This window comes from Cornus florida, unplaced genomic scaffold (assembly GCF_030987335.1).
Source record: "Cornus florida cultivar Cherokee Brave unplaced genomic scaffold, ASM3098733v1 CherokeeBrave_3.0.0_Hap2_Chr04, whole genome shotgun sequence".
Taxonomy (NCBI): domain Eukaryota; kingdom Viridiplantae; phylum Streptophyta; class Magnoliopsida; order Cornales; family Cornaceae; genus Cornus; species Cornus florida.
Window position 1 is genome coordinate 74649149 of NW_026775574.1, and position 25454 is coordinate 74674602.

The window sequence follows — 25454 nt, forward strand, 5'->3', positions numbered from 1 at the left end:
ACAGCAGCCAAACATCATAAATAATGTTTTGAATCTCAGTTGGACCACTGCTTTTTCTTGAAGCTGCATTTCAAACTATCAAATTCACCTCCGAAGCATATATTCTGAAAAGCCCTACTCCAAAGCAACAGAAACAAGCTTTCTCAGAGAGTTTGGTTCAGCCACAGAAATAGAAGCTTTGCTCAGCTTAATTTATTAACGTTATATTGAGTTCAGTTTGGGCTTCTTAATCTACATTGCAATGATAGCTATCTTTATCCTTAAGGGTTTTGAACCTTTGTAGTTGGATACCACAATGATTCCTTGCTATAAAAGGGAGAAATCTCAGGAGGTCAGAAGCCATTTTGAACTTTTCAACCAACATTAAACTGATGATAACTTTCATTATCAGAGAGAGGGTAAAATGAGAAACAACAAAGTGAAATCCTAATATCAATATATGTCAAACATTCCAGAATGTTAAAATCCTTGAATTGATTGATCCATGAACATAGTCAACATACCATGTTGTTAGACTGTTCATTCTTTCAATTCATTATTTACTTCTATATTTTTGGGGAGGGAGATGGAGGGATGGTGTTTGATCGAGTTTGGAGGCTATATATATATATATATATATTTGTTGTTGTTGTGGATATATAGGTTTTGCTCTAATGAACCTGGAAAGTTGTGGTATTGGCTTTTTCATTATCAACCAATGATGAGTGTTGTTATTGCATGCATAGAATTTATTGAATATCTGGTGAAAACAATATTTTTGACAATGAAGCAGAAGTTAATCTTTAGAGGTTGTCTGGAAATCCAAAAGTGGTTAGGGCATGGTCCCACAACAGTTTTTACCTGGTTTTCAAGAAAACCAACAATTGGGATACATTTTTTTTTGATGAAAAACAACAATTGGGATACATTAAAAATGGACTTACAATTGAAACCGTTGGAATCTCTAATGGGGGATAAAATTTGGGAGGATTTGTGTACATGTCAATGATGATGGATACTGGCAGCAAGGAAAAACCTGCAAGTCCGAAACCTAGAAGCAAGTATCACTCTAAATGGAGTATACAGGTAGAACATCATGCGCAGCCAGATGTAAATAGATGATGCTTGGAGGAGGATGCTGGAATTTTCAATGATCTAGGTGTTTAGTTTGGTTATTTGAGTGGACTAAACTTCATCGTAACACTTGCTTTCAGAGATCACTGTGACACTTGAGAATTGAGATTGCCCTGGACTTTGCGGATGTTGCATGCATGTTTAAAGTAATAATACCACATAAGACCTACCCCATATGTGTTTGGGCACAAGTATGAAGTTTGTGGGGGTCATGATTTTTATGTGATTGATCACATATTTATTTGACCTCATCATCAAATTAATCCTAAAGGACCTGAGTGGAATGGTTATAACCCCCCCACCCCCCAAAACAAATAAATAAATAAATAAAAAGAAAGGTAGGAGAATGTTTATGTAATTAGCACTGCTTATATAGGTTCGGCTTCATAAGTAGGTCTTTTTATGGCTGGGGCTGTGCCACTTTATAATATCAGGGACTTCGAGCACAAAATCATTACAGATCAGCTTCGACACATGCACCAGAGAATTCTGTTACCAAAAATGTAAGTTTGAGGAGCATTAAAATTTAGATGTTATCATTTGATTTAAAGTAAAACCAAGGGATCAATCCGAGACACAGTTATAATCAGAAAAAATAGACCTTTTTTTTTTCCCTTTGTAGCATTAATTATTAAAGAGTCTGAACTTTAGAGTGGCATTGATGGTGAAATCTCACCTAGCTACAGTTCCTGAATGTTTTATCCAACATAACTTTGTAGAAGACAGGTATCTTAGAAAATCAAGGAAGTACTTTCTCTCTCAAGGTTTTTTTTTTTTTTTTTTTTTTTTTTTCTCTCTCTCTCTCTCTCTCTCCCCAACAGAAGTGTGGCATTCAAGTGCTAACCATTATGTTACTATCACGAATTTTAGGTTTTTGAATCCTTTCGACCTTTGCTTTTTCAACAATGAACAAAAGCCTTGTACTTTGAGTCTTTCCCCACCGCCGCCGTGCGGGAAGTAGTCTTGGAGTCTTTGACAATGTATAGGTACATATACTTTGACTTCATATGTATACATATATTATTAATGTGTTTGTATATATATGTTATTTAAAATCTACCAAAAAATTTAGCATAAATTACTCTAGCCTCCCCTATAGTTAAGCAAATTTATAGAGGTTTCCCCTATAAATAAAAAAATTACAATCGTTTACCCTTGAGGTTATGGTTTTGGAACACTTTCCCCCTTTCTGTTAACAGTTGACTGATCAAAGTGAAAAGTTGCTTACGCCATCAAATTTTTTGTTTAGAGTGCCATTTTTCTTTTTAAAATGTGTGTAAAGATAATATCTTCCCCATTGATTTTTTTTTTTTGATAAGTAATAATAAAATAAAAAGGCATTCAAAAGGGGAACGTGTCCCTTGTACAAAAGTGGAACCAAGGCTAAGGCCCCAAAGAATCCAAGAAAATAATTAAATCATCAGAAGAGGAGCATGAACTCCTCTTCATGTAATTGAAAAGAGAACAAAGAATGTAAAGTTTCAGCGTTGCCGTAGACGACTCAATCCCTTCGAACATTTTACTATTTCTCTCTTTCTAGATGCACCACCTTACGCAATGTGGGACAATTCTCCAAAAATAGCGAACATCCCTTCTCACATAACATCCTCTCCAGACATGAATCAACTCCTTAGTAGATCGTGACATTACCCAACACATGCCGAACAACCCAAGAATAAGATTTCAACAATCGTGCGCCACTGGGCAATGCATAAGGAGGTGACCAACTGACTCCCCATCATTCTTGCATAGGCAACACCAATTAACTAAACAATTACCCCTTTTCCTCAGGTTATCAATTGTCAGAATCTTTCCCCAAACAGCGGTCCAAACAAAAAAAGCCACCCTAGTTGGAGCCAAGGATCGCCAAATGGTTTTCCACGGGAAGTCACGGTTATCAAAATTAGACAGACATAAGAACAAAGATCTTACTTTGAAACGACCGTGGTAAGAAGGAACCCATGTCAAATCATCATGACCTCTACCAACTCCCTCCTGCCGATACAAAAGATCAAAAAAAAAACACATACCTCGTCAAACTCCCATTCCTGAACAGAACGCCAAAAGTGCATGTCCCACATAATCCCACTACTATCAAGCCGATAACAGTCCCCTTGAAATGCGTGTAAAGATAATATCATCCCCATTGATTAAAGTAAGAAGACATAAATACGAAGATGCCCTAATTGAATTTGATCACAACTTGCATTTTTTTAATACACCAAGCTATATTTGCTTAGGTTGGAGATTTATACACACACACACACACACACACACACACACAAACACACACACACACATATTATGAGTGTATGTAAACATACGTAAAAACATACATATACTATTATGCCACCATTCTCGTATTCCTACTTCTCTGCAACAATATCTAATCCGCCACCACCCCTAATCACCTTTAGCATTTTCTCTCTACTGACACTATATTTTTTTCAACAGTCTTATACTAGGAATCATACTATTAAATTTTTTTTGATAAGTAAAAATGTATTAGAAAGCGTTGAAAAGGGGAACGCGTCCCAAGAGCTGTACAAAACACAAAAGAGAGAAAGGGGAAGACCTATGGACCCAAAGAACCCAAAAAGTCCACGATATCATCTAAAGATGTACAATTTCTCCCCCAACCCCAACTAAAAAGAGAACAAATAATGGAGAACTTCAACACCCCACTGGGGGCTTCCTCCCCATTAAAAGATCTTCTATTCCGCTCTTCCAAAGGCTCCACCAAACAAAAAAGGGGGTCACCCTCCAAAACTCGTGAACATGCGCCCCCACCCTTTGGCCCCTCCAAATGTCAATCAAATCCCTTGAGGTTCGGGGCATGACCCACTGGACACCAAAAAGACCCAAAATGAGACTCCAACAGTCATGGGCCACAGAACAATGCAAAAGAAGGTGATCCACGGACTTTTCATCATTCTTACACAGACAACACCGATTGACAATGATTTGTCTTCTCCTCCTCAAATTGTCCAGAGTCAAAATCCTACCCCAAGATGCAGTCCAAACAAAAAAGGCCATCCTAAGAGGCGCCTTTGAATGCTGTTAGAATGTTATATATATATATATGTGTGTGTTATATATACGTGTGTGTGTGTGTGTTGGGTCATTATGTAATTACATATAGTTGATAGGGCCCTTGTGTTATTAAGTAAGACTTGTACCCTTTATATAAGACTGCATACGCTTATTTGGTTTAGTGTGTTGAATATACAAGAAATGGTTGCTCGCTCTCTCTCTCTCTCTCTCTCTCTCATATGATTTTGAACATGGTATCAGAGCTACACGATCATGAGGGTGAGAGTCTGTAATTGGGTTGTTTTTGTATAAGATTGGAATCGCGATTGTGGTGTTGGTGGTCTCTGCTAGTAACTCCTCGTTCGTTGTCATCAACAGCTCCTCGTTCACTGTCATCAGATCTGAAGCTTGTTCGTCGTCGTATCTGCTTTGTTCATCGTCGCCGGCAGCTCCTCTTTGGTTGTCAGCGAGCTCGCCGACATCTGCCTTCTCAATTTGCAGAGGTGAGGTTCACCTTTTTTGGTCGGAAGTTGCAGCGGTCGCTACTTATTGATTCGGCCATTGCTTGTGATTGGGTTGCCGTCGCCTCCGCTGCGTTGTTCACCGACGTCTGTGAAGGTGTGAAGAAGAAGACCTGTGTTTGGCTACACGATTATGCTGTTCCAACCCTGGTTTACTAAACTTGGGATAGCTATTCCAACCCTGGTTTACTAAACCTGGGATAGCCCAGATTCGACCCGTTTGACCCGATCCGGCCCGTTTTCCAGGTTTGGTCAGAGTACAGATTTTGCAATTCTTTTTTTTTTTTTTTTTTTTTTCTTCTTCTCTGTTTTGCTGGTTTCAACATGGTGTCCAGTTCAGATTTGCTTTTTCCGACGTCCAGTCTTCATTCTCCCATGACTTCAGCTAAACTCAGTGGGAAGAATTACATACTGTGGGCTAAATCTGTTGCAATTTTTCTCAAAGGCAGAGGTCTTGGTAATCATCTGACTAAAGATAAACTCAAGGCAACTGATGCTTCTTTTGATGCATGGGAAAAAGGAAGATGCTCAGATCATCTCTGTGATGATAAACAGTATTAAACCCCAAATCAGTTCAACTTTACTTTATTTGGATACTGCCAAGGAGATATGGGACAGATTGTAGCAATTGTATTCTAGGACAGGTAATATCACTCGTGTTTATGAGCTCTGTAAGTAGTACTTCAATCTTGACCAAGGTAATCACAGTATAGAAGAGTATTATTCCAAAGTTATGGGAGTATGTGAAGAGCTGAATATGTATCAGCCCATTACTGTTGATGCTCGAAGTATGCAACAACAGCATGCGGACTTTAATGTTGTCTGTTTTCTTACTGGTTTGTCATCAGCATATGAGTCTTTTTGTGCACAGATTATGGGCAGTCCCACACTTCCATCTCTTGCTGAGGTGTTTTCTCGACTTCAGCGTGCTACACTTGCAAGTGACACCTCAAATTTGAATATTGGACAGAGTGGTGAGCGTTCAACATTGGTAGTTTCAAAGGGTGAACATAATGCTTACCGTGGAGGTCGTGGGGGACGCTCCACATATGGTGGTCGTGATTCACGGGGAGGACGTGGACGTGGCCGTGGCAGGGAAGCAAGAAAATGTACTCATTGTGGTCTTTCTAGTCATACTATGAACTTTTGTTGGGACCTTCATGGCAAACCATCTAGTTATGCAAATCAAGTTTCCTCCTCTCTGAATGATGTTGCTTCTGGATCTCACAATGTAGCTGAATCAGATACGGTCCCTGTTCCACGGGATGAGTATACTCAGTTTTTGTCTTATAAGCAAGCATCTAATTCATCTTCCACGGCTACCTTTGCGCAGTTAGGTACTGCACACACATGTCTATTGTCTTCCACTCACAGTCCTTGGATCATAGACACTGGAGCATCTGATCATATGACTAGATGTTCTTCTATTCTATCTGATTTTAATTATGTACCTCTTTCTCAAAGTGTTACTCTTGCTAATGGTTCATCCGCTAAGGTTTTAGGTTTGGGGACAACTCAACTTAGTGATTCCTTGTCTTTCTCGTCTGTTTTACATGTTCCTCAGTTTTCCTTTAATTTATTGTCTATTAGTAAGCTTACTAAATCTCTCCAGTGCTCTGTTACATTTTATCCTACTTCTTGTGTGTTTCAGGATCTCAAGACGAAGAAGAAGATTGGTACGGGGCATGAAGTTGGTGGCTTATATTATTTTGATTTGGAACCTTATCCTTTGGCTCTTCAGTCTTCTCTGCCTCCATTCCAGTGGCACTGTCGTCTTGGTCACCCGTCACTTCAAGTTTTGCAGCGTCAAGTTCCTAGTCTTAGTCATTTGAAATTCTTGTCATGTGAAGTTTGTCAACTTAGTAAGCACCATCGCGTGTCTTTCAAGTCTAGGGTTAATAATCGCGTCTCTAGTCCTTTTCATTTGGTTCATTCAGATGTAAGGGGTCCAATAAAGCATTCTTCAATCAATAAATTTCATTATTTTGTGACATTTGTGGATGATTATTCTCGCCTGACTTGGTTGTTTCTAATGAAAGATCGTTCCGAGTTATTTTTAAATTTTCAAAAATTTCGAAAAGAAATCAAAACTTAGTTTGGATGCCCAATTCGTATTCTACGTTCTGATAATGCTAAGGAATATTCTTCAACTCCCTTTGATACATACCTTAGTGATAAAGGAATTATTCATCAAAATTCACATGTTTATACTCCTCAACAAAATGGAGTTGCAGAACGTAAGAATTGACATTCTTAGAAGTAACCCGTGCTCTTTTGTTTCATATGCGTATGCCTAAACGGTTTTGGGGTGTTGCTGTTCTTACTACCTGTCATATGCCGTCATTTGTATTATATGGCAAATCTCCACATTCTATTTTATTTCCTGATTCTCCCTTGTTTTCTCTTACTCCTAGGGTTTTTGGATGTGTCTGTTATGTCCACAATCTTGGTCCTGGTTTTGATAAACTAGACCCACGTGCCACAAAGTGTGTATTTCTTGGCTACTCTCGTTCTCATAAAGGTTATTGCTGCTATAGTCCTGTTTCTCAACGGTACTGTATTAGCGCGGATGTAACCTTTTGTGAGTCCGTCCCATATTTTTCAGATACTGATTCACTTCTTGATATCACTCTTTTGTCGCCTCTTTCTGCAACCCTCACTTTCTCTTCAACCTCGATCTATGGTTCCTTCGCCTGCCCGTTACAGGTGTACACTCGAAGACCAAAGCCATCTGTTGTCGTGCCTCCTCCATCGTCTTCAGAGTCTTTGGATCCAACACATTCCACTGTGTCTAATTCCTTTCTTATTGCACTTTGTAAAGGTATTCGCTCGTGTGTCACTAATCATCCCATTGTTCATTATGTCTCTTATAATTCCTTATCACCATCATTCTCATGTTATTCCTTTCAGTTGTCTACTACATTTGTTCCTAAGACTGTGCAGGATGCTTTGTCTGATTTGGGCTGGAGGAAAGCAATGCAAGATGAAATGGATGCTTTGCATCAAAATGGCACATGGAATCTTGTTCCATTACCTCCAGGTGCCAAACCTGTTGGTTGTCGCTGGGTATATACAGTGAAGTATCTTCCATATGGGTCCGTTGAGCGTTTAAAAGCACGTCTTGTTGCCAAAGGTTATACCATAGTTGTTAAAGGCGCACCAGGCGTGCGCCTCGGGCGCCAGGCGCATCAAGGCGCAGCTTCTGCGCCTCGAGTATGGTGAGGTGAGCCTTTGTCTTCTTTCTTTAATTTTTGCCTTTTAAACATTTGTTGTATTCAGAATTTCAGACTTCACATTCTTCTTCTTATATAATAAATTCTGATGTGATAAAGTAACTTTAAATGGTGGGTGGTCCCTACCACTACCACCAAAAAAGTTAAAAGACCAGTCCAAATAAAAAAGTAAAGGAACCCAAATTAGGCTCAATTGTTGTACGAAATATTTAGGAGCTATGGGTCTCTTTGTCAAGCTCTCTCACTCTCCGGCAAGCTCTCTCTCCGACGAGCTCTCTCTCCGGCAACCAGGTAACCATTTATTCTCTTCTTCTTCTTCTCTGTTCTTTTTTTTTTTCTTTCCTTCTTCTTCTTCTCTATTTTTTTTTTCCTTCTTTCTTCTCAGTTTTTCTTTTTTCCCTTCTATTCTTGCTTTTCTCTCTGTCTGTCTTCTTCTCTGGCAACCAGCGTCTTCTTCTTCTTCTTTTCTATTTTTTTTTATTTTGTCTTTCTTCTCTGTTTTTTCCCCCCTTCTTTCTTCTCTGTTTTTTCCCCCCTTCTTTCTTCTCTGTTTTTTTTTGTTCCTTCTTCTTCTCTGTTTTTCTTTTTTCCTTCTGCTCTTGCTTTTCTCTTTTTTAATTATTTATTTATTTTAGCTATCAATTATCAACATGCCTGTTAGTTTTTCGTCTGGAGTGTGGCCTGTGAAATGCTGTTATTTTAGGCTTTTTAGCTATGAAAATGCATGCCTGTAACGCCTATTATTGTTTCCTAATGTTGCTATTTTAGCTATGAAAATGCATGCCTGCTATTGTTTCCTTTGGACTGTGGCCTGTGAATGCCTTTTTTTTTTTTCTTTTTTCTTTGCTGTGAAAATGCCTGTTGCACTTTTTAAGTGATGATCAAGATGGTGCTATGTTTATTGATGATGAGGATGATCCGATGATATTTAGATCCTTTGGTGGTCTTCTTAGGAGTTAAGATGAACTGATGAAGTGAACATTTCTATGTTTGTTTTACTTTTTATTTAATTAGTTGATTTTTGCATCTTTATGTCAGTAATTACTATGTTACTATGTTGACTATTGAACGCCAATATTTGGTTTAGTTTGCTTTTGCATCTTTATGTTAGCATGTTGATTATTAAACTTATGTATTTGGTTTACATGATTTTGCATCTTTATTGGATGTTATTTTTTATTTTTTTTTCTCAACTTGCGCATCGCTTCAGTCGGGCACACGCCTCGCATTGCGCCTTGCGCCTCAGGCTCCAAGGCACCTTTGCGCCTCAGTGCGCCTTGAGCCTTTAACAACTATGGGTTATATCCAGACTTATGGTATTGACTATGATGAGACGTTTGCCCCCGTTGCTAAGATTTCTTCTATTCGTGTTTTGATTTCTCTTGCTGCTAATAAAAATTGGCCTCTATTTCAGTTAGACGTTAAAAATGCCTTTTTTGCATGGTGACTTAGCAGAAGAGGTTTATATGTAGCAACCACCTGGGTTTGTTGCTCAGGGTAGTATCTTCACATTGTTTGTCGCCTTAAAAAGGCTCTGTATGGATTGAAACAATCTCCATGGGCTTGGTTTGGAAAATTCTTTGAGGTGGCATTAAAATTTGGTCTTAACAGATGTCAGACCGACCATTCGGTGTTTCACCAACGCACTAAAGCTGGCTTCATATTTCTTGTGGTGTATGTAGATGATATTGTGATCACAGGTGATGATTCTGAAGGCATTGCTAAGTTGAAGTTGTTTCTACAATATCGATTCCACACTAAAAACTTGGGTAAACTTAGGTATTTCTTGGGTACCAAAGTTGTTAGATCCAAGAAGGGTATAAGTTTATTCCAACGAAAGTATGTGTTGGACTTATTAGAAGAAACAGGTATGTTGGGTGGTCGTCTGGTTAATGGTCCTATGGATTCAAATACAAAACTTGTATCTGATGAGGGTGATCTATTTAATGACCTGGGCAAATTTCGTCTCCTTGTTGGGAAATTAATTTATCTCACTATCACTCGACCTGATATATTATATGCAGTTAGTGTTGTAAGTCAGTTCATGGGAGCCCCTAGAATGCCACATTGGATTGCTGTTCTTCGGATTATCCGATACTCAAGCAAGCTCCAGGTTTTGGGTTACTTTATAAATCAAATGGTCATCTCAGGGTGGAAGGTTTTACAGATGCTGACTGGGCTGGTTCTCCTTCAGATAGGAGATCTACTACAGGCTACTACACATTTGTAGGAGGAAATCTTGTTACATGGCGAAGTAAAAAGCAAATGATGGTAGCTCGATCTAGTGCTGAAGCTGAGTATAGGGCAATGGCCCATACCACTAGTGAGTTGACATGGATACAACATTTTCTAAAAGAACTTGGGTTGACAGTTGAAGCTCCTACTCCATTGTTCTGTGATAATCAAGCAGCAGTTCATATTGCATCAAATCCTGTGTTTCATGAGAGGACCAAACATGTTGAAGTTGATTGTCACTTCATTCGAGAAAAAATATTAAGTGGGAGTATCTCTACTCCATTCGTGAAGTCTGAAGATCAATTAGCTGATATGTTTACCAAAGCATTGGGTCATAACTGGTTAAGAACTATCTGTTCCAAGCTGGGATTATTTGATATATATTCTCCAGCTTGAGGGGGAGTGTTAGAATGTTATATATGTGTGTGTGTGTGTGTTGGGTCATTATGTAATTGCATATAGTTGATAGGGCCCTTGTGTTATTAAGTAAGACTTGTACCCTTTATATAAGACTACATAGGCTTAGTAGGTTTAGTGTGTTGAATATACAAGAAATGGTTGCTCTCTCTCTCTCTTATATGATTTTGAACAAATGCTAAACCATCTTCCACGGGAAAGTGGTACCGTGAAACCCAGAGAGAGAGAAAAAGAAGGACCGGACCTGAAAAGTCCCCTACGCAGAAGGCACCCAAGTCAAGGAATCCGAACTAGTACCATCCACCTCTTGTCTGTACAAGAGAGCCAGCACCAAGTAACGTCATCCAACTCCCAATCTTGAAAGGATCGTCGGAACCGCACATCCTAAGATAACCTACCGTTATCAAGACGATAGCAGTCAGCAACCAAAGCATGTCTATCATCACTGAACAACCTTGGGAACAAACAAGACAATGGGCGATCCTTGCACCAGGCATCCTCCTGAAACCGGACTCCCCTTCCTTCCCGAACTTTGAATCTAATATGTTTAGAGAACTCATCCCACCCCTTCCCAATGGATTTCCACACCCCCACGCCGACAGTAGAGCTGACCGGCCTAGCTGACCACCCCCCTCTCTCCTCCCCAAAACGACATGAAATGACTTTCCTCCATAACTTATGTCTTTCACTGTTGAATCTCCATAACCACTTGCCTAGATGTGCCCTGTTGAAAGGGGCGAATCGCCTGATCCCAAGGCCTCCCAACTAAAAAAGCCTGCAAACTTGCTTCCATCGGATAAGATGATACTTAAACTCCTCTCCCCGACCGCCCCATAGGAAATTCCGTTGAAGCATCTCAAGTTCCAACAATAGGGGCGGGGATCTGGAAAAACGAAAGAAAATAAGTTGGAAGCCTGGATAAAGTACTCTTCACTAAAGTAACTTTTCTGCCCTTCGAAAGATATTGCTTTTTCCACCCAGCCAACCTTCTCTTGAACCGCTCAATCACTAGTCCTAACTACCCACCCTCCTGGCCAAGTCACCCAACGGCAAACCTAAGTATGAAATAGGAAAAGAACTCGTCCCACACCCTAAGGCAGCAGCAAGAGAATCCACCTCCTCAACCTCTCCCACAGGGACAAGCACGCTCTTTCCCACATTGACTTTCAGACCTGAAATAGCCTGAAAACAAACCAGGACACATTTCAAATATCTTAATTGGGACACCTCTGCCTTACAGAAAACCAGAGTGTAATCCGCGAAAAGTAGGTGAGATATCTCCATCTGCTGAACTGAATCAGGACCAATCTTGAAGCCCCTGATGAAACCCAAATCCATAGCCCTTCTTATCAACCTACTAAGAGCCTCCATAACAATGATGAACAGGAAAGGGGAGAGAGGGTCCCCTTGCCTCAGACCACGAGAACTACCAAAGAACCCGGAAGGAGATCCATTCACCAACACCGAAAACCTGACCGAGGAAACACTTGTTTTAATCCATCTCCTCCATTTCTCCTCGAAGCCCACCCTCTCCATAGGCTTTCTCAATATCCAGCTTACACAGAACTCCAGGAACACTACTACTAAGCCTAAAGTCCACACATTCACTGGCAATGAGAGCGAAATCCTGGATCTGTCTACCCCCTATGAATTCATTTTGAGACTCAGAGATGACTCCGTCCAAAACCTCCCTCAATCTTAACACAAGGTCTTTAGCAATAAGTTTATACATACACCCAATTAGACTTATTGGTTTAAAGTCCTTAACGTCAGAAGCACCGCCCTTCTTAGGAATAAGAGTAATAAAAGAATTCAGCGGCTTTTCGAACCTCCCATTAGAATGGAACTCATGAAAGTGCCCATAACCTCTTGTCTAACCACCTCCCAGCTCTCCAACAGAAATCTCATAGTAAAGCCATCCGGACCTGGAGCCTTATCACCATTACAACTCTTCAAAGCCTTTAGAACCTCCTCCTCCGTAAAAGGGCTTTCTAACCCATCCCTATCCACAGTTGATATGGAATCAAAGTGAAGACCATGCCAACGAAGAGGCTTAGAGTAAAGCCTTTGGTAGAAAGAAACGATCCCCCTACGCACCTCCTCCTCCTCCGTATTCAACACCATTCCATCCACACACATCCGCCCAATATGGCTGTCCCTCCTATGAGCATTAGCAGTTCTATGAAAAAAAACATTGTATTACGGTCTCCCTCTTTGAGCCACAAGGCCCAAGATTTCTGATGCCACGAGATTTCCTCTAAAACTGCAATCTCAACACATTCTGCCTGACAAGCTGCTCTCCTATGACGTTGAGACTCATCAAGAACACCCACCCTTATCAAGCTCAGCAATGTCAACAAGGGCTCTATTCTTCCTCCACTCCATATTACCGAACACCTCCTTATTCCTTCTTTTGAGTTTGCTTTTCAGGAGGCGAAGCTTTCCTGCTAAAACAAAACTCGACGTTCCCACCACCATATCCTCCTCCCACCAAGAATGCACAGTCCCCTGGAAATTCACCACTCTAAGCTACATGTTCTTAAATCTGAAAGGAGTACAACGAGAACTCAATCCTCCACAGTCCAAAACCAAAGGAATGTGGTCCGACGTCACCCTAGCCAAAACAACCTGAATAGCATCCGGAAACTTCTCCTCCCATTCTCCAGAAATCAAGAATCTATCCAGGCGGGAAAGAGTAGGCACTTCCCTTCAACTGGACCGAGTGAAAGAAGCTCCCTCTAAAGGAAGATCAATAAGCTGATGTCCATCAATAAAATCCGAAAAGTGCATCATAGCTTGAGTCCAAGGACCACCTGTCGATCTCTCCAACGGGGATCTAACCACATTGAAATCTCCGGCCATGCACCAAGGAAGAGACCACCTCCCCTTCACTACACCAAGCTCCTCCCACATCGCATCCCTCTCACAGTCATCCACTGGCCCATAGACACCAGAGAAGGCCCAAGAGAAGCCATCCTCCTTTATCGCAAAAGAACAAGACAAAGAGAAGCATCCCCTACAAACATCCACCTTAGCCATCCATCTCCTATCCCACATAAGAAGAATACCACCAGAGGTCCCTAGAGAATCCAGGGCCTCCCACTCAACAAACCGATTTCCCTAAAGGCTCTTAACCACTCTATCAGTCATACTCGAGAATTTATGCTCAGGTCTTGCCTTGTTGGGAGATTTGATGGGGACTTTGGAGAAGATTGAAGAGTGGGCTACAAAGACTTGGAGGATCTCGTGTGGGGTCAGGGTTTCTGCTCTGGCTGATGGTCTTTTACTGTTTTGATTCCCGTCGATTATGGAGGCACAGAAGGTTCTAGATAGGGGAAAGAAATCATGGGGAGATGCACAGCTGCTCATCGATCTTTGGTGCTGAAATGGCTGATTTGCACCTTGTGATGATTTTAGCTTTTGCTTTTTGTATGGATAAAATTTAGCAAGATATTGTGGAGAAATTGCTCATCCCTGATCTGTTTAATTCTCTCTATGAAGGTTTCTGAGCCTCCTCAGTTGGAAGCACAATTTTAATGCATTGAAAGGGATTCTCATGTTTGACTGCTATGTTAATCAACTCTGAAATCACGAAGTATAAGACAGTGAAAGCATCACCCGGTAGAATTATTATATGAAGAATATGACTATTTGTCAAACAAGCAAGAGTCCACAATATGTGAGTGCCAAACCAATATCTAAGACAAGCAAGAGAAATTGTTTTATGGCTGTCCATATGTGAACAAAAAATGGACTTCTATCTTTGTTTGCTGATAGAGTTAAAGCCAAATTAAGAACAAAACAGATGTCAGTCTTCTTCCCAGTGGGAAACATACTTGTAAAGGCATAATCCACACACACTCATCTTCGTCATTACTGTCTTTGGTGGTGGTGGTGACGAATTTGAGTTTGTGAATTTGAATTGGGGAAAAATTAGGGTTAGATGGGCTTTCCATGGGCTGAGTGGGAGTGTGCTTGAAGTCGCGATGGCTTCCAATCTCATCAACCTCTTCATTCATGATCGGGCTGTTGGAGGCTTGGATAGCAGAAGAAAAAGAGGAGGTGGTTATAAGAGAGAAATGAAGAGGTGGTGGTGGTGGTGGTGGTGATGTTGGGAGGAGATGTTGGGTTTAGGAAGATGTGGATAAGAGAGAAGGCAGAGAGTTGCTGAACGGTACTAAGGGCATACTGGTCTTTACACTCAATATTGGTGGTCCATTTTTCTATGTTAAATGTGAGGGCAAAATAGTAAAATCAAAATTCCCGTTTACGCTGTGCAATGACAAGGTTTTGTAGAAGTCACTGTAAATTTTGAGTACACAAGGAAGGACTCTAATTTCGCTTAATTAGTGGGAGTACTCGTACCTGTTACATATAGAGTTTATATATATATATATATATACTTGTACCAGTGTGACCGTGTCTTAGATACTTCATTCACCTTTTTCGTGAAAGTCATGTGGACCAAACATGACCACCGGTCACAATTTTAAATTTTTTTTTTTTTCATCAAGGATAATGTACTTCAAAATATTTACATATAAAAAGAAACTAATTCTGCTATATATTTCATAACTATTGTAGGACTCCCAACATAATAGGAGCCTCTATGTAAAGGCATCCTAGAATAAACTCTAAAGTACTAATATGATGTAGCCTTGGTGTTTAGAAAGTTACCTACATGCTTTATACTTGCTCATGGATTACTTGAAATGTACGACATTCAATTATTGTAAAATAGTGGTTTAGTTGCTTTATCGTTGACTAATGAGTGACGGTAACCATTATCTTGGGTTGTGAATGTGATAGCTGGTCATTATGTTTGATTGTTAGCAAGGAATTTTTACCGTCTCTATTTCAGAGAATAAAATACTTGAAAAGCTAAATTAATAAGCTTATCAGAGCTGTTCCTTGTCCATCATTATCATTTCTACTTTTAAGTAAATGCTTGGCATCATTAGAAGATGCCTTCATGATGTGCTTCAACTGTTTGAACAACTTAACTCATTTATTTATTTTTCTTTCACAACAAATTTCATTTGTAACTTGATATATTACCTTATTTAGGGAACACATGCAAGTTTCATGAAGTAGTTTATGTTTTTTATTTATTTTATTATTTATTTTAATTTTTATCATTCAATGAAACTTAAATTTCATGTTTGGTTGAAATCAAGTCATAAAATAACATTTTCGTCATCTTTTTTAAAAACATTGTTGAATCAAAATATTGTATGAGAAAAGTTGATACATCAAAAAGCCAAAGGTCAAAGTATTTCATGATGGATCTCTTGCTTTTCCCCTCATTTTTACTTGATTTCTTGCAGTTACTTGCTACGGAGTCCATATATGGAACCAATGTCTTTATTCTCAACAGACAGAGAGGACTACGATCTTTTCAGGTTTAGTAACCATTGAACAAACTCCCTATCTTGTGTAAGGATGTCATTAGTCTTAGCATCTACAATGTCGTTTTGCAGATTCATATAAATATTGAAGATCCACAGGAACTTACTATCTCTGCAAAACTAAATTCATCTAGTGATCTTGAGACCAAAAGTGATGGTTCAGCTGAGTTCTCATACTCTTTCAAAGTCCAGTACCTTCCTCCAATTGTGCTGACATGTTTATTACCTAAATCATACCCGAGTCATATCCCTCCTCATTTTACAATTTCTGTTCAGTGGCTGAATCATGTTAAGATTTCCAGTCTTTGCTCCATGTTGGATTTGATTTGGATGGAGCAAACAGGGCAGGAAGTTATATACCAATGGGTGGAATGGCTACACAGTTCTTCTCTTTCTTATCTCGGTTTCAATAAAGAATTAATTCTTGGTCCATATGGGGTGATGAGATATAGTGGAGATCGGCGTGCAGTTTCAGGAAGCATATCCCCAGATGTTGACATTCCTTCGATGAAGAGTTACAATGATGAGCAGCTCCTTGCAAACTTCAGCAAGAATTTGCATGAATGTTGCATATGTTTTATTGAGTATGCAGGTATTTTTCAACCTTTTCCTGACAGAATTTATTCTATAGAAGATGCTGGTAATTGTGCCGAAAGGAAAACTGTTGATGAACTTCTTAAATTTGCCAAGCTTTTCTTATATTGCCAATCTCCATTTTTGGATAATGCGGTCTTTTCAAATGTTATACGTAAAGGGCAAACCACTCTTGACATCACTACCTCAAGAGGTCGGTTATAATGTCAGAAACTTTAGTAGCCATTACTTTTTACCAAAGAAGTATGTAGATCATATGAAGCAAGTTTTGGAAATAGTTTCGCAAGGTTTAGTATGATCCAAATCCTACAAGTGGTATCAAAACAGTTTTACAATTATATTTTCAGTACATGCTTCTTTGATTAACAGGGAAAATCTTGGATAGAGCCAAAGGTCATGTGTTCAAATTGGCATAATTCTAGTGCAACACATTTATTTTATAGCAACAAGATTATGACTGTTCTATGAACTAATGCCTTTTGTTTATTTCACGATGTTTATATAGTGTTTCAAACATGATAGCCTTCTCACAATCAGTAGACCCTATTTTACTCGAAATCTCTCTCTTGCTATAACTTCTATCTGTTTTCTAATTATCATTTTTTCCCTTACCAGGGACAGAATTCCTTAGATTGCCATGCCAACATTTCTTCTGTTGGAAATGCATGAAAACTTACTCTGATATGCATGTAAGGGAGGGGACAATAAGCAAGCTTCTGTGTCCTGATACAAAATGTGGGGGTATTGTTCCACCTGGTTTATTGAAACAATTGCTTGGTGATGAGGAATTTGAACGTTGGGAGTTGTTAATGTTACAGAAAACACTTGAGTCAATGTCTGATGTAGCCTATTGCCCGAGATGTGAAACAGCCTGCATAGAAGATGAAGAGCAACATGCACAATGCTCAAAGTGCTACTTTAGCTTTTGTACGCTTTGCAGGGAGCGACGCCATGTAGGAATTGCATGTATGACACCAGAACTGAAGCTTCGTATCTTGCAGGTAAAATTTGTACTCTCGCGGCACTTCTTCCATTACTTTATTGTGGTTTTTGGTTGCCTTTAGGTGGAGGGGCGTGCTTGTTATTTAACCAATAGCAGGATAGTGTTGTCATTTTACTATGATAATATGATAGCGGTTCAGTCTATTTTGAACCACATTTTTGTTTGAGTCATTTGAGATTTCAGATTATTCTTACTTCATGCTGTTTCCCAACCTCTTCTTAGTGTTTTAATAACCTTCTCCCTGTAAAATAGCCATTTCTCAGTGTTGATTATATCTGTTCAGGGTGGTGGGAGTGTAATCTGGGTATAGACTTAATTTTTGGCTGGCTTTGCACAAAACGATTGTCTTCAAATATGATTCTACTTTCTCATGCTTGACAGCCTAAATTTTTACCATTGAACCATTCAAAGACCTTGTATTCTTCTTCCTAATTAAACAAAAATTTCCTGATTTCCCGTCAAATTAAATTTTTTGAATTTTCTGCAGGAACGACAGAATTCATCTCAATTGGAGGATAAACAAAAGCATCGTGAGCGCGAAATGATCAACGAGATTCTTAGCGTCAAGGAAATACTTCGTGATGCTAAGCTATGTCCATCTTGTAAGATGGCTATCTCACGAATCGAAGGTTGCAACAAGATGGCATGCCAAAATTGTGGGCAGTACTTCTGCTACCGCTGTAACAAGGCGATTGATGGATATGATCACTTCAGGTTTGTTGTCAATTCTCACATGTTGATAAAAAATTCTTTTGATTGTGTGATTTCACATTTATTATTTAGCTAATTAATTTGTTCTGATCAAAGGGGTGGGGACTGTGAGCTTTTCCCACAGGAAATGATTCAGCATTGGGAAGCGGGAATTAATGCCCGGCAGGTGCTAGGTCAGATTCAGGCTGAACTTTTTGTTGATCGTGGTCATTCATGCCCTAATTGTGGTCAAGTTAATGTAAAGGTGAGTAAAGTTCCAGTTGATTAATAGGAATTCTGTGGTAATTCTTTTTTTCCTATTTGAAACATACACACACTTAGTCACTTGCCCCTGAGGGGACTTGAACTCTTGGCCTTCTAGTTTGGAAGGTGAGGAAGCACCACTAGGCTACAACCCTTAGTGGTAATTTAGTTATACTAGAATTCTATGGTAATATAGTTGTACTAGAAGGTTATACAAGAATTTACTCCTGGAGTATTGGGTGTTTAGCATGAGTATAATATGTTTGTTTTTTCTCCGATAAGGTAATTGTGTTTTATTGATAGAAATAGAGAACTGAACATCAGGTTAGAACCCTACACAGAGCCCAAAAGCAGCAAAAATTCTGCCTGGGCTGCACTATACAAGAAGATAACAAGAAAACCACCCAACCAAATCAGTGGGTCAACAAGACATTCAGTAAAAAACCCGAGAGGATGGAAACTGATCCAACAGAGCTAGCCAACACAAGGAGAGGACCTTCAATCAGCATCCTAGCGAAGGATAGGAACATGCAAAAGGAAAAAAAATTGAACAGCAAAAGTCTTGCAGGAATCACCAGATTCTCTTACTGTGAACACAAACCTGCTAGTCACTTTGACCAGAGTTTCTGGATGTAATACAAGGAGGGAGGTTCCACTCGGCAGCTAAATTCCTTGCTGCCAATGAATCTTTGAGCTTTAGGCTACAGAGTCTGCATCTGATGTAATCTCTAATCTTCCCTACAAGATTTTGAGCTGAACAACTCTCTCCTTCAAAAGCTCTGGCATATCTGTCTCTCCATAAGCAGTAGACGGTGCAAGCAAAGGTGATTTTGTTGACAGTAGCAAGGGATTCCCAGCAGCACCCTAGTGGTAGGCAATCCAATCAATGAGAGAGTTCTAATTAGGAGGGTTAATGTATGTTCTACAAACGTATTAGCAAAAGCTCCAAATCTGAACATGGAAACTCAAAAACAAGGTTTGTTGATAGATTCAGCTGCAGAATTGCAAAGAAATTAGTGGTTGAGAAAATGCATAAAGGCCATAGAGGGTTTATCTAAGGTCTGAAGCTTGTTCCAAATAGGTAGCCATAAGATGAAGTTATGCCTAGGAACTGAGTGTGTGAACCACACAAGCTTAGATCAGGGAATAGTAGGAGCTGGAGGGGAGAAATGGATATATCAATAGCGAAAAGAAAATTTTATGGTTTGGGGAGGGAATCCACAACACTTTCTTATCTGAAATAGGATCAAAGCTGGGGAGTAGGGCATGGTTAGTGTGATATTGTGGCCCAAATTTTGTTTCAGCAACGTGACCTGGAAAATGCCCCCCTCCCCCCGGGAAACTTTTTTTGTCCGTTCTTTCTCTTGTGGGTCTTGGACCCTGTTTAGGACTCCTATTTTTCAATATATAAGGGCGTTTAGGGTTTGGAGTGGGACACAAGAGAACACTGAAAACTGCTGGAAAGAAAGTGAGAGAGAGAGATAGGGTTTGGGGCCTGAAACTTATAATCTCTTGATTTTCACATAGTGAAATCTTTCACCGGATCTTCACCGTGGACGTAGGCTTATTCCGAACCACATAAATCTTTATGTGCTTTGCGGTGGCGTGTTTACTGTCTTGCTTGATTCTTGATTTGTTCTTGGTTCATGGCGTTTGTCATAACTATTAGCAAATTCTGGCACTGGATTAGTTAACCACTGGGGGATATGCCACCAATTGTGCCTAATCAAAATGCCAACTTTGGCATACAGGTCAAGGCCAAAGCTAGAAATGTCTTCTCTTGAAACTTTGAGCATCAAGGGACCCAATTGATGGCAGTTGTCAAACCAGAGAGAGGTATTAGTACCATTTCCAATAACATGCTTCAAAAGAGGCCTTGCCATGTCCTAAGGCTGAGAAGTTTCCTCTGCGCCTAAGAATTGAGATCCTGAGGCTTTAAATCCCCAAAACTTTTCCTTATAATTAGGTAGAGTCTAGTCCAATTACACTAGGTAATAACATCTTTAGAGTTGTAGATATGCCATATATGCTTGATGTTAGCAACTTTGTTTCTGAGTTCCAAATCTGGAAGGCCCAAACGTCCCTGCCATCTAGGCCTGCAAACAACATCCCATGAAATTTTGGCTCCTTCGCCTTTTTAGTTTGGGCATCTCACATTGCCTTGGGGGGAGAAGTTCTATGTGTGGATGCCTCCTAACTGTTTGCACAAGTCCTGAAAATCGCGAGTACGGAGTACGTGCAAAGCAATCAGTATCTACCTAGCATGGGTTGGGTCTTGACAAATGGTATCAGATCCAATCCCCAGCCGGAAATTAGGAAGCATGCACAAGCTCATGAGGGTCAGGCTAGCGAGGATGCTGGGTCCCAAGAGGGGGTGATTGTGACGTTCCACATTGTTTGGGAGGGAGAAGTTCTTGCCACTTGTATGCGTAGATGTCTCCTAACTGTATAGACGCGTTTTGAAAACTGTGAACATGGAGTTTGTGCAGCGAGAATAGTGTGATGTCCCACATCGCCTGAAGGGAGAAGTTCCTGACAGTTATATGCGGGGATGTCTCCTACACATAGTAGACGGATTTTGAAAACTATGAGGCTTGTGTGGCACAAAGCGGACAATATCTACATAGTGTTTGGCGGGTCTGATAGATGGTATTAGATCCAATCTTGAGCCGAAAATGGGGGAGCATGTACAAGTCCATGAGGGTAGGGCTACAGAGGACGCTGGGTCCCAAAAGGGGGTGATTGTGATGTCTCACATCACCTGGGGGAAAACAACACTTATATGGGAAGAAGGAAGGAAGGAAGGAAGAGGGAGGGGGGGGGAGGGGGGGGGGGGGGGGGGACTTTCGTAGTACGACTTGTATTAGTTTCTTGGAATTGGGTATTTTCAGGTCTTCATGTCAAAAAGGGTATAATTCAGCTACTTTGGGCCAATGATAGTGTTTCTAAAGTTAAGAGAAGATGCTGGTGTGTTCAGGATTGATTCTAAGTTCAAAAGGGCCAAAAGATAGATTTCTGCAGTCTAGGATAGATCTTAGACCACCTAAGATCGATCTTAATGCCACAAAAGTTGAAGAATTAAGATCGATCTTAGAAGAATTAAGATCGATCTTACCATTGCTAGGATCACTCTTAGTCTACTCCAAAGATCTTAGTCTACTCCAGGAGTAATGCAAAAATCATCCAGGTTCTGTCCAGAAAAAATCGATCTCAAGCCTCCTAGGATCGATCTCAAGAAAGCTTACCTAGGATTGATCCTACGCGTGACACAGACAAATCTTGATAGTTGCGGGAATTTTCAAGTCTTCTCTCTACTTACCATATATGGGCCGGATCCTAATGAAAGCTGGAAGGACGTGTCTAAGGCCCAATTGAAGCTGATTTAGGGTGGATTTACTCTGAATTGAAGGGGGATACACAGAGAGACACGAGGAATAACATAGAAGAGAGATTGGCGGCTAAGGGCTTCTCTCTATTGTTCATCATTGAAGAAGGCGATTTCCTTCAGAATTTGCAGTCCATGGAGATGGCATTCAACACAACGATGATCCTATCTACCTTCTCCATGAGTAGCTAAATCTATCCTTAGGGACATGATGTAACCCTATCCAAGTAACATGGCTTAATTGTATTCGATTTAGGGGAATTTTCTGTTATATGTATTGATTGCATAGTTTTCTCTCTACTTACCATATATGGGCCGGATCCTAATGAAAGTTGGAAGGATGTGTCTAAGCCCAATTGAAGTTGATTGAGGGTGGATTTACTCTGAATTGAAGGGGGTTACGCAGAGAGAGACAAGAGGAATAACGTAGAAGAGAGATTGGCGGCTAAGGGGCTTCTCTCTATTGTTCATCATTGAAGAAGGCGATTTCCTCCAGAATTTGCAGTCCTTGGAGATGGCATTCAACACAACGATGATCCTATCTACCTTCTTCATGAGTAGCTAAATCTATCATGGGGACTTGATGTAACCCTATCCAAGTAACATGGCTTAATTGTATTCGATTTAGGGGAATTTTTTGTTATATGTATTGATTGCATGGTTTTGAGCAATTGACTTAGTTGTAATACGCAATTGGGATTTAATGTTTAAAACTAGTTTTAATAACATCATACTCTTGTCTTAGAATTGGTTTTGTTTCAATTCAAATCAAATTGCTTTTATTTTCTGTGATTGTAAAAGTGATGATTATGCAATGGTTCGTAACGGTTATATAAGCAAGTGCTTTGATAGTTCATGCTTAGGCAAGACAAGTTTTACTACACCTTAGTTAGAGTCATAGTTGTTAAAGGCGCCGGAGGCGCAAGGCGCCTCCAGGCGCCACCATGTCGCCTCCAATGGCTTAAGGCGCTGGGGTTGAATAGGGCGGCCGCCTTTGTATAACAGGCGCAAGGCCACAGGCGCACAGAAGGCGCGCCTCTTGAAAAAGGGAATTTTTTATAGTTGTTTTGTTATTTTTTCAGTTTTGTATTCTTTATTATTTGTTTATTAATTGTTTATTATTACTTTTTATTTGTTTATTACACATCTTACGAGTTACAAAACGAAAAAATAAAAAGAAAACCAAAAGCAAAAGTGGAAAGAGACAGATCTGCCGGCAGCGAAGACGATATCTGCGAAGCTCTCGAATCTGCCGGCTCTCTCAGTCTCGGTCCTCTCAGATCTGCCGGTCGGTTCTCCTTCTCTCTCTCCTTTCCTCCTCTCCTCCTTCTCTCTCTTCTTCTTCTCTCTTCTCTTCTCACCGAATCTCTGTCAGATTTTTTTTTTTTTTCTCTCTTCTTTTCTTCTTCTTCTTCTTCTTCTTTTCTTCTTCTCTCTTCTCCTCCTCCTTCTCTCTCTTCTTCTTCTCTCTTCTCTTCTCTCGTCAGAATGTCAGATTTTTTTTTTTCCTCTCTTCTTCTTCTTTTCTTCTTCTTCTCCTCCTCCTCTCTCTTCTTCTTCTCTCTTCTCTCCTCAGAATGTCGGATTTTTTTTTTCTTCTTCTTCTTCTTCTTCTTCTTCTTCTTCTTCTTCTTCTCTCGGCTCTCTCTTCTTTCAGTTCTTTGAGTTCTTTCCTTTTGCTTTTGGCAGATTTTTTTTATTTATTTTTATGCTTGTCTAGAATCTCGATGATGTTGGTCCTCTGTTTTTTTGAGGGTTTTTGCGTAGTTGTTATTTCTGTAGATTAGTGCCTTACTGCCTTGCATGTGTTTGCTGATGCGCCTGATTGATTTTGTTTACTCCTTATTAAAACAGATAATAGAGATATACCTAATCAATCAATCATGGTGCTTATAGAAAATTAGATTGATTTGATTTGAAACTATAGCACATCCTTGATCAGTTGATCCTTGTGGTTTTTGCAAGATAAATTCATAATTTCTATTTAATGCATCCAAACATGGTGCTTGCAACTTGCAAAAACGTTTTATTCGTGCTTAAATCGTGCTTAATCAAAATTAGATTTGATTTGACTTAAAAGTAGTAATAGCACATCCATGTGATTTTTGCAAGATGAACTCAAATTTTCTAGCATCCAAACATTATTGCAATCTTTATATATACTATTGCATCTTTAATACTTTATTGGGTGGGTTTTGTTTTGTTTTTTTTCAACGTGCGCCTTACTTCAGTCGGGCGCGCGCCTCGCCTTGCGCCTTTCGCCTCAGGCTCCAGGAGGCATTTGCGCTTTTGTGTGCCTTGAGCCTTTAACAACTATGGTTAGAGTAGATAGGTAGGCAATTTGTGCCAAATGACAATGAATTATACTTGATGCTTGGTGATATGCATATCTTCTTGACTTAGTCATTGTGAGCTTGTAGCCACATGAATCATGAATACATATAAGTTTAATCTCCCCGAAAACTGAATATAATTGGTCATGACTACGAGGATGGTGGTGAAGTCAATTCCCTAGGCTTTCTCTCTCTGAAAACTCTCAAGTGTAATTTCAGTTTTTACTTTTATTGCACTTAGAAATAGCAAAACAACAAAACAATCTTTTTCTTAAATCAAATTGGAAGTAATTTTAGACTTAACAATACCACACAATCCTTGAGGTTCGACACCCTCTAAATAGCCCTATCTTACAAGGATTCGTTCCATTGCTAGTGGTTTATCATTGAAAATAACCAGCATCCGCGCGGGTGTACTTGTGTAGATGTGTTTTGAAAATCGTGACTGCTTGTGTAGCACAAAGCGGAGGGCAATTGAATCAGTCGTTTTCACCTCAGACTCGGCGGGTCAACACAGTGTCATTTTGTAATTTGGCTGAGCTTTTCAGTTTAGAAATTTGGCAACGAGGGCTTCCAATACACTTCCACTCTGGATTTGTTCATTGTAACTAGTGAGACCATAAAAATGATCTAAGGTGGATGGTATTGATCTGCTCAATCAGCTTTTTAGGCAACATCATAATAGAAGATCAGTAACTGTGGATGTTTTCTAGGATAAATTCTATGAGTTGCACCCTCCTATCATAGGATACACTCTTAGAAATCCAGCTTGTGGCTCTTAAAGTGATCTTGTCAACTATGATTTACAGTCTAGGGATGAGAGCTTGGAAGAGATAATAGGGAACCCCAGATTTTTAATGGGAAGGCTCCCCACATCAAACTGAAAGAATACAAGATTTTTACAATCTAGGGATCAGGGCCGGCCCTAAGATTCCCAAAATTTTGAGAGGCCCTAGACGAACTTTCAAATGTGAGGCTCTTTATAAGATTTCACACTCGCAAAAAAATTATAAGATTTCACACTCGCAAAAAAATTATAAGAGTGCGGACTTTTTATTAAAATGAGACGATAAACACATAAAATATATTAATGTTGAAAACTTGGTACTTTATAAAGAGTACGATCCAGTTTACATCAAAAAATTAAAAGAAGTATTCAACACAACTTAGTCACAAAAATCAAAATTCAACTTCATATCAAAGTAAATGTGACTGGCTTACATTT

The 25454-nt window shown here is 39.7% G+C and overlaps 1 protein-coding gene across 1 annotated transcript in view; it reads left to right on the forward strand.

Moving 5' to 3' along the window:
- LOC132303553 (uncharacterized) overlaps nt 1–25454 on the forward strand; it is a 49674-nt gene that overhangs the window by 18605 nt on the left and 5615 nt on the right. Inside the window, exons 2-6 of the mRNA XM_059800860.1 lie at nt 15880–15954; nt 16033–16552; nt 17170–17555; nt 18045–18271; nt 18365–18512. Coding sequence (XP_059656843.1) covers nt 15880–15954; nt 16033–16552; nt 17170–17555; nt 18045–18271; nt 18365–18512 — 1356 coding nt within the window. The remainder of the gene's footprint in view (nt 1–15879; nt 15955–16032; nt 16553–17169; nt 17556–18044; nt 18272–18364; nt 18513–25454) is intronic.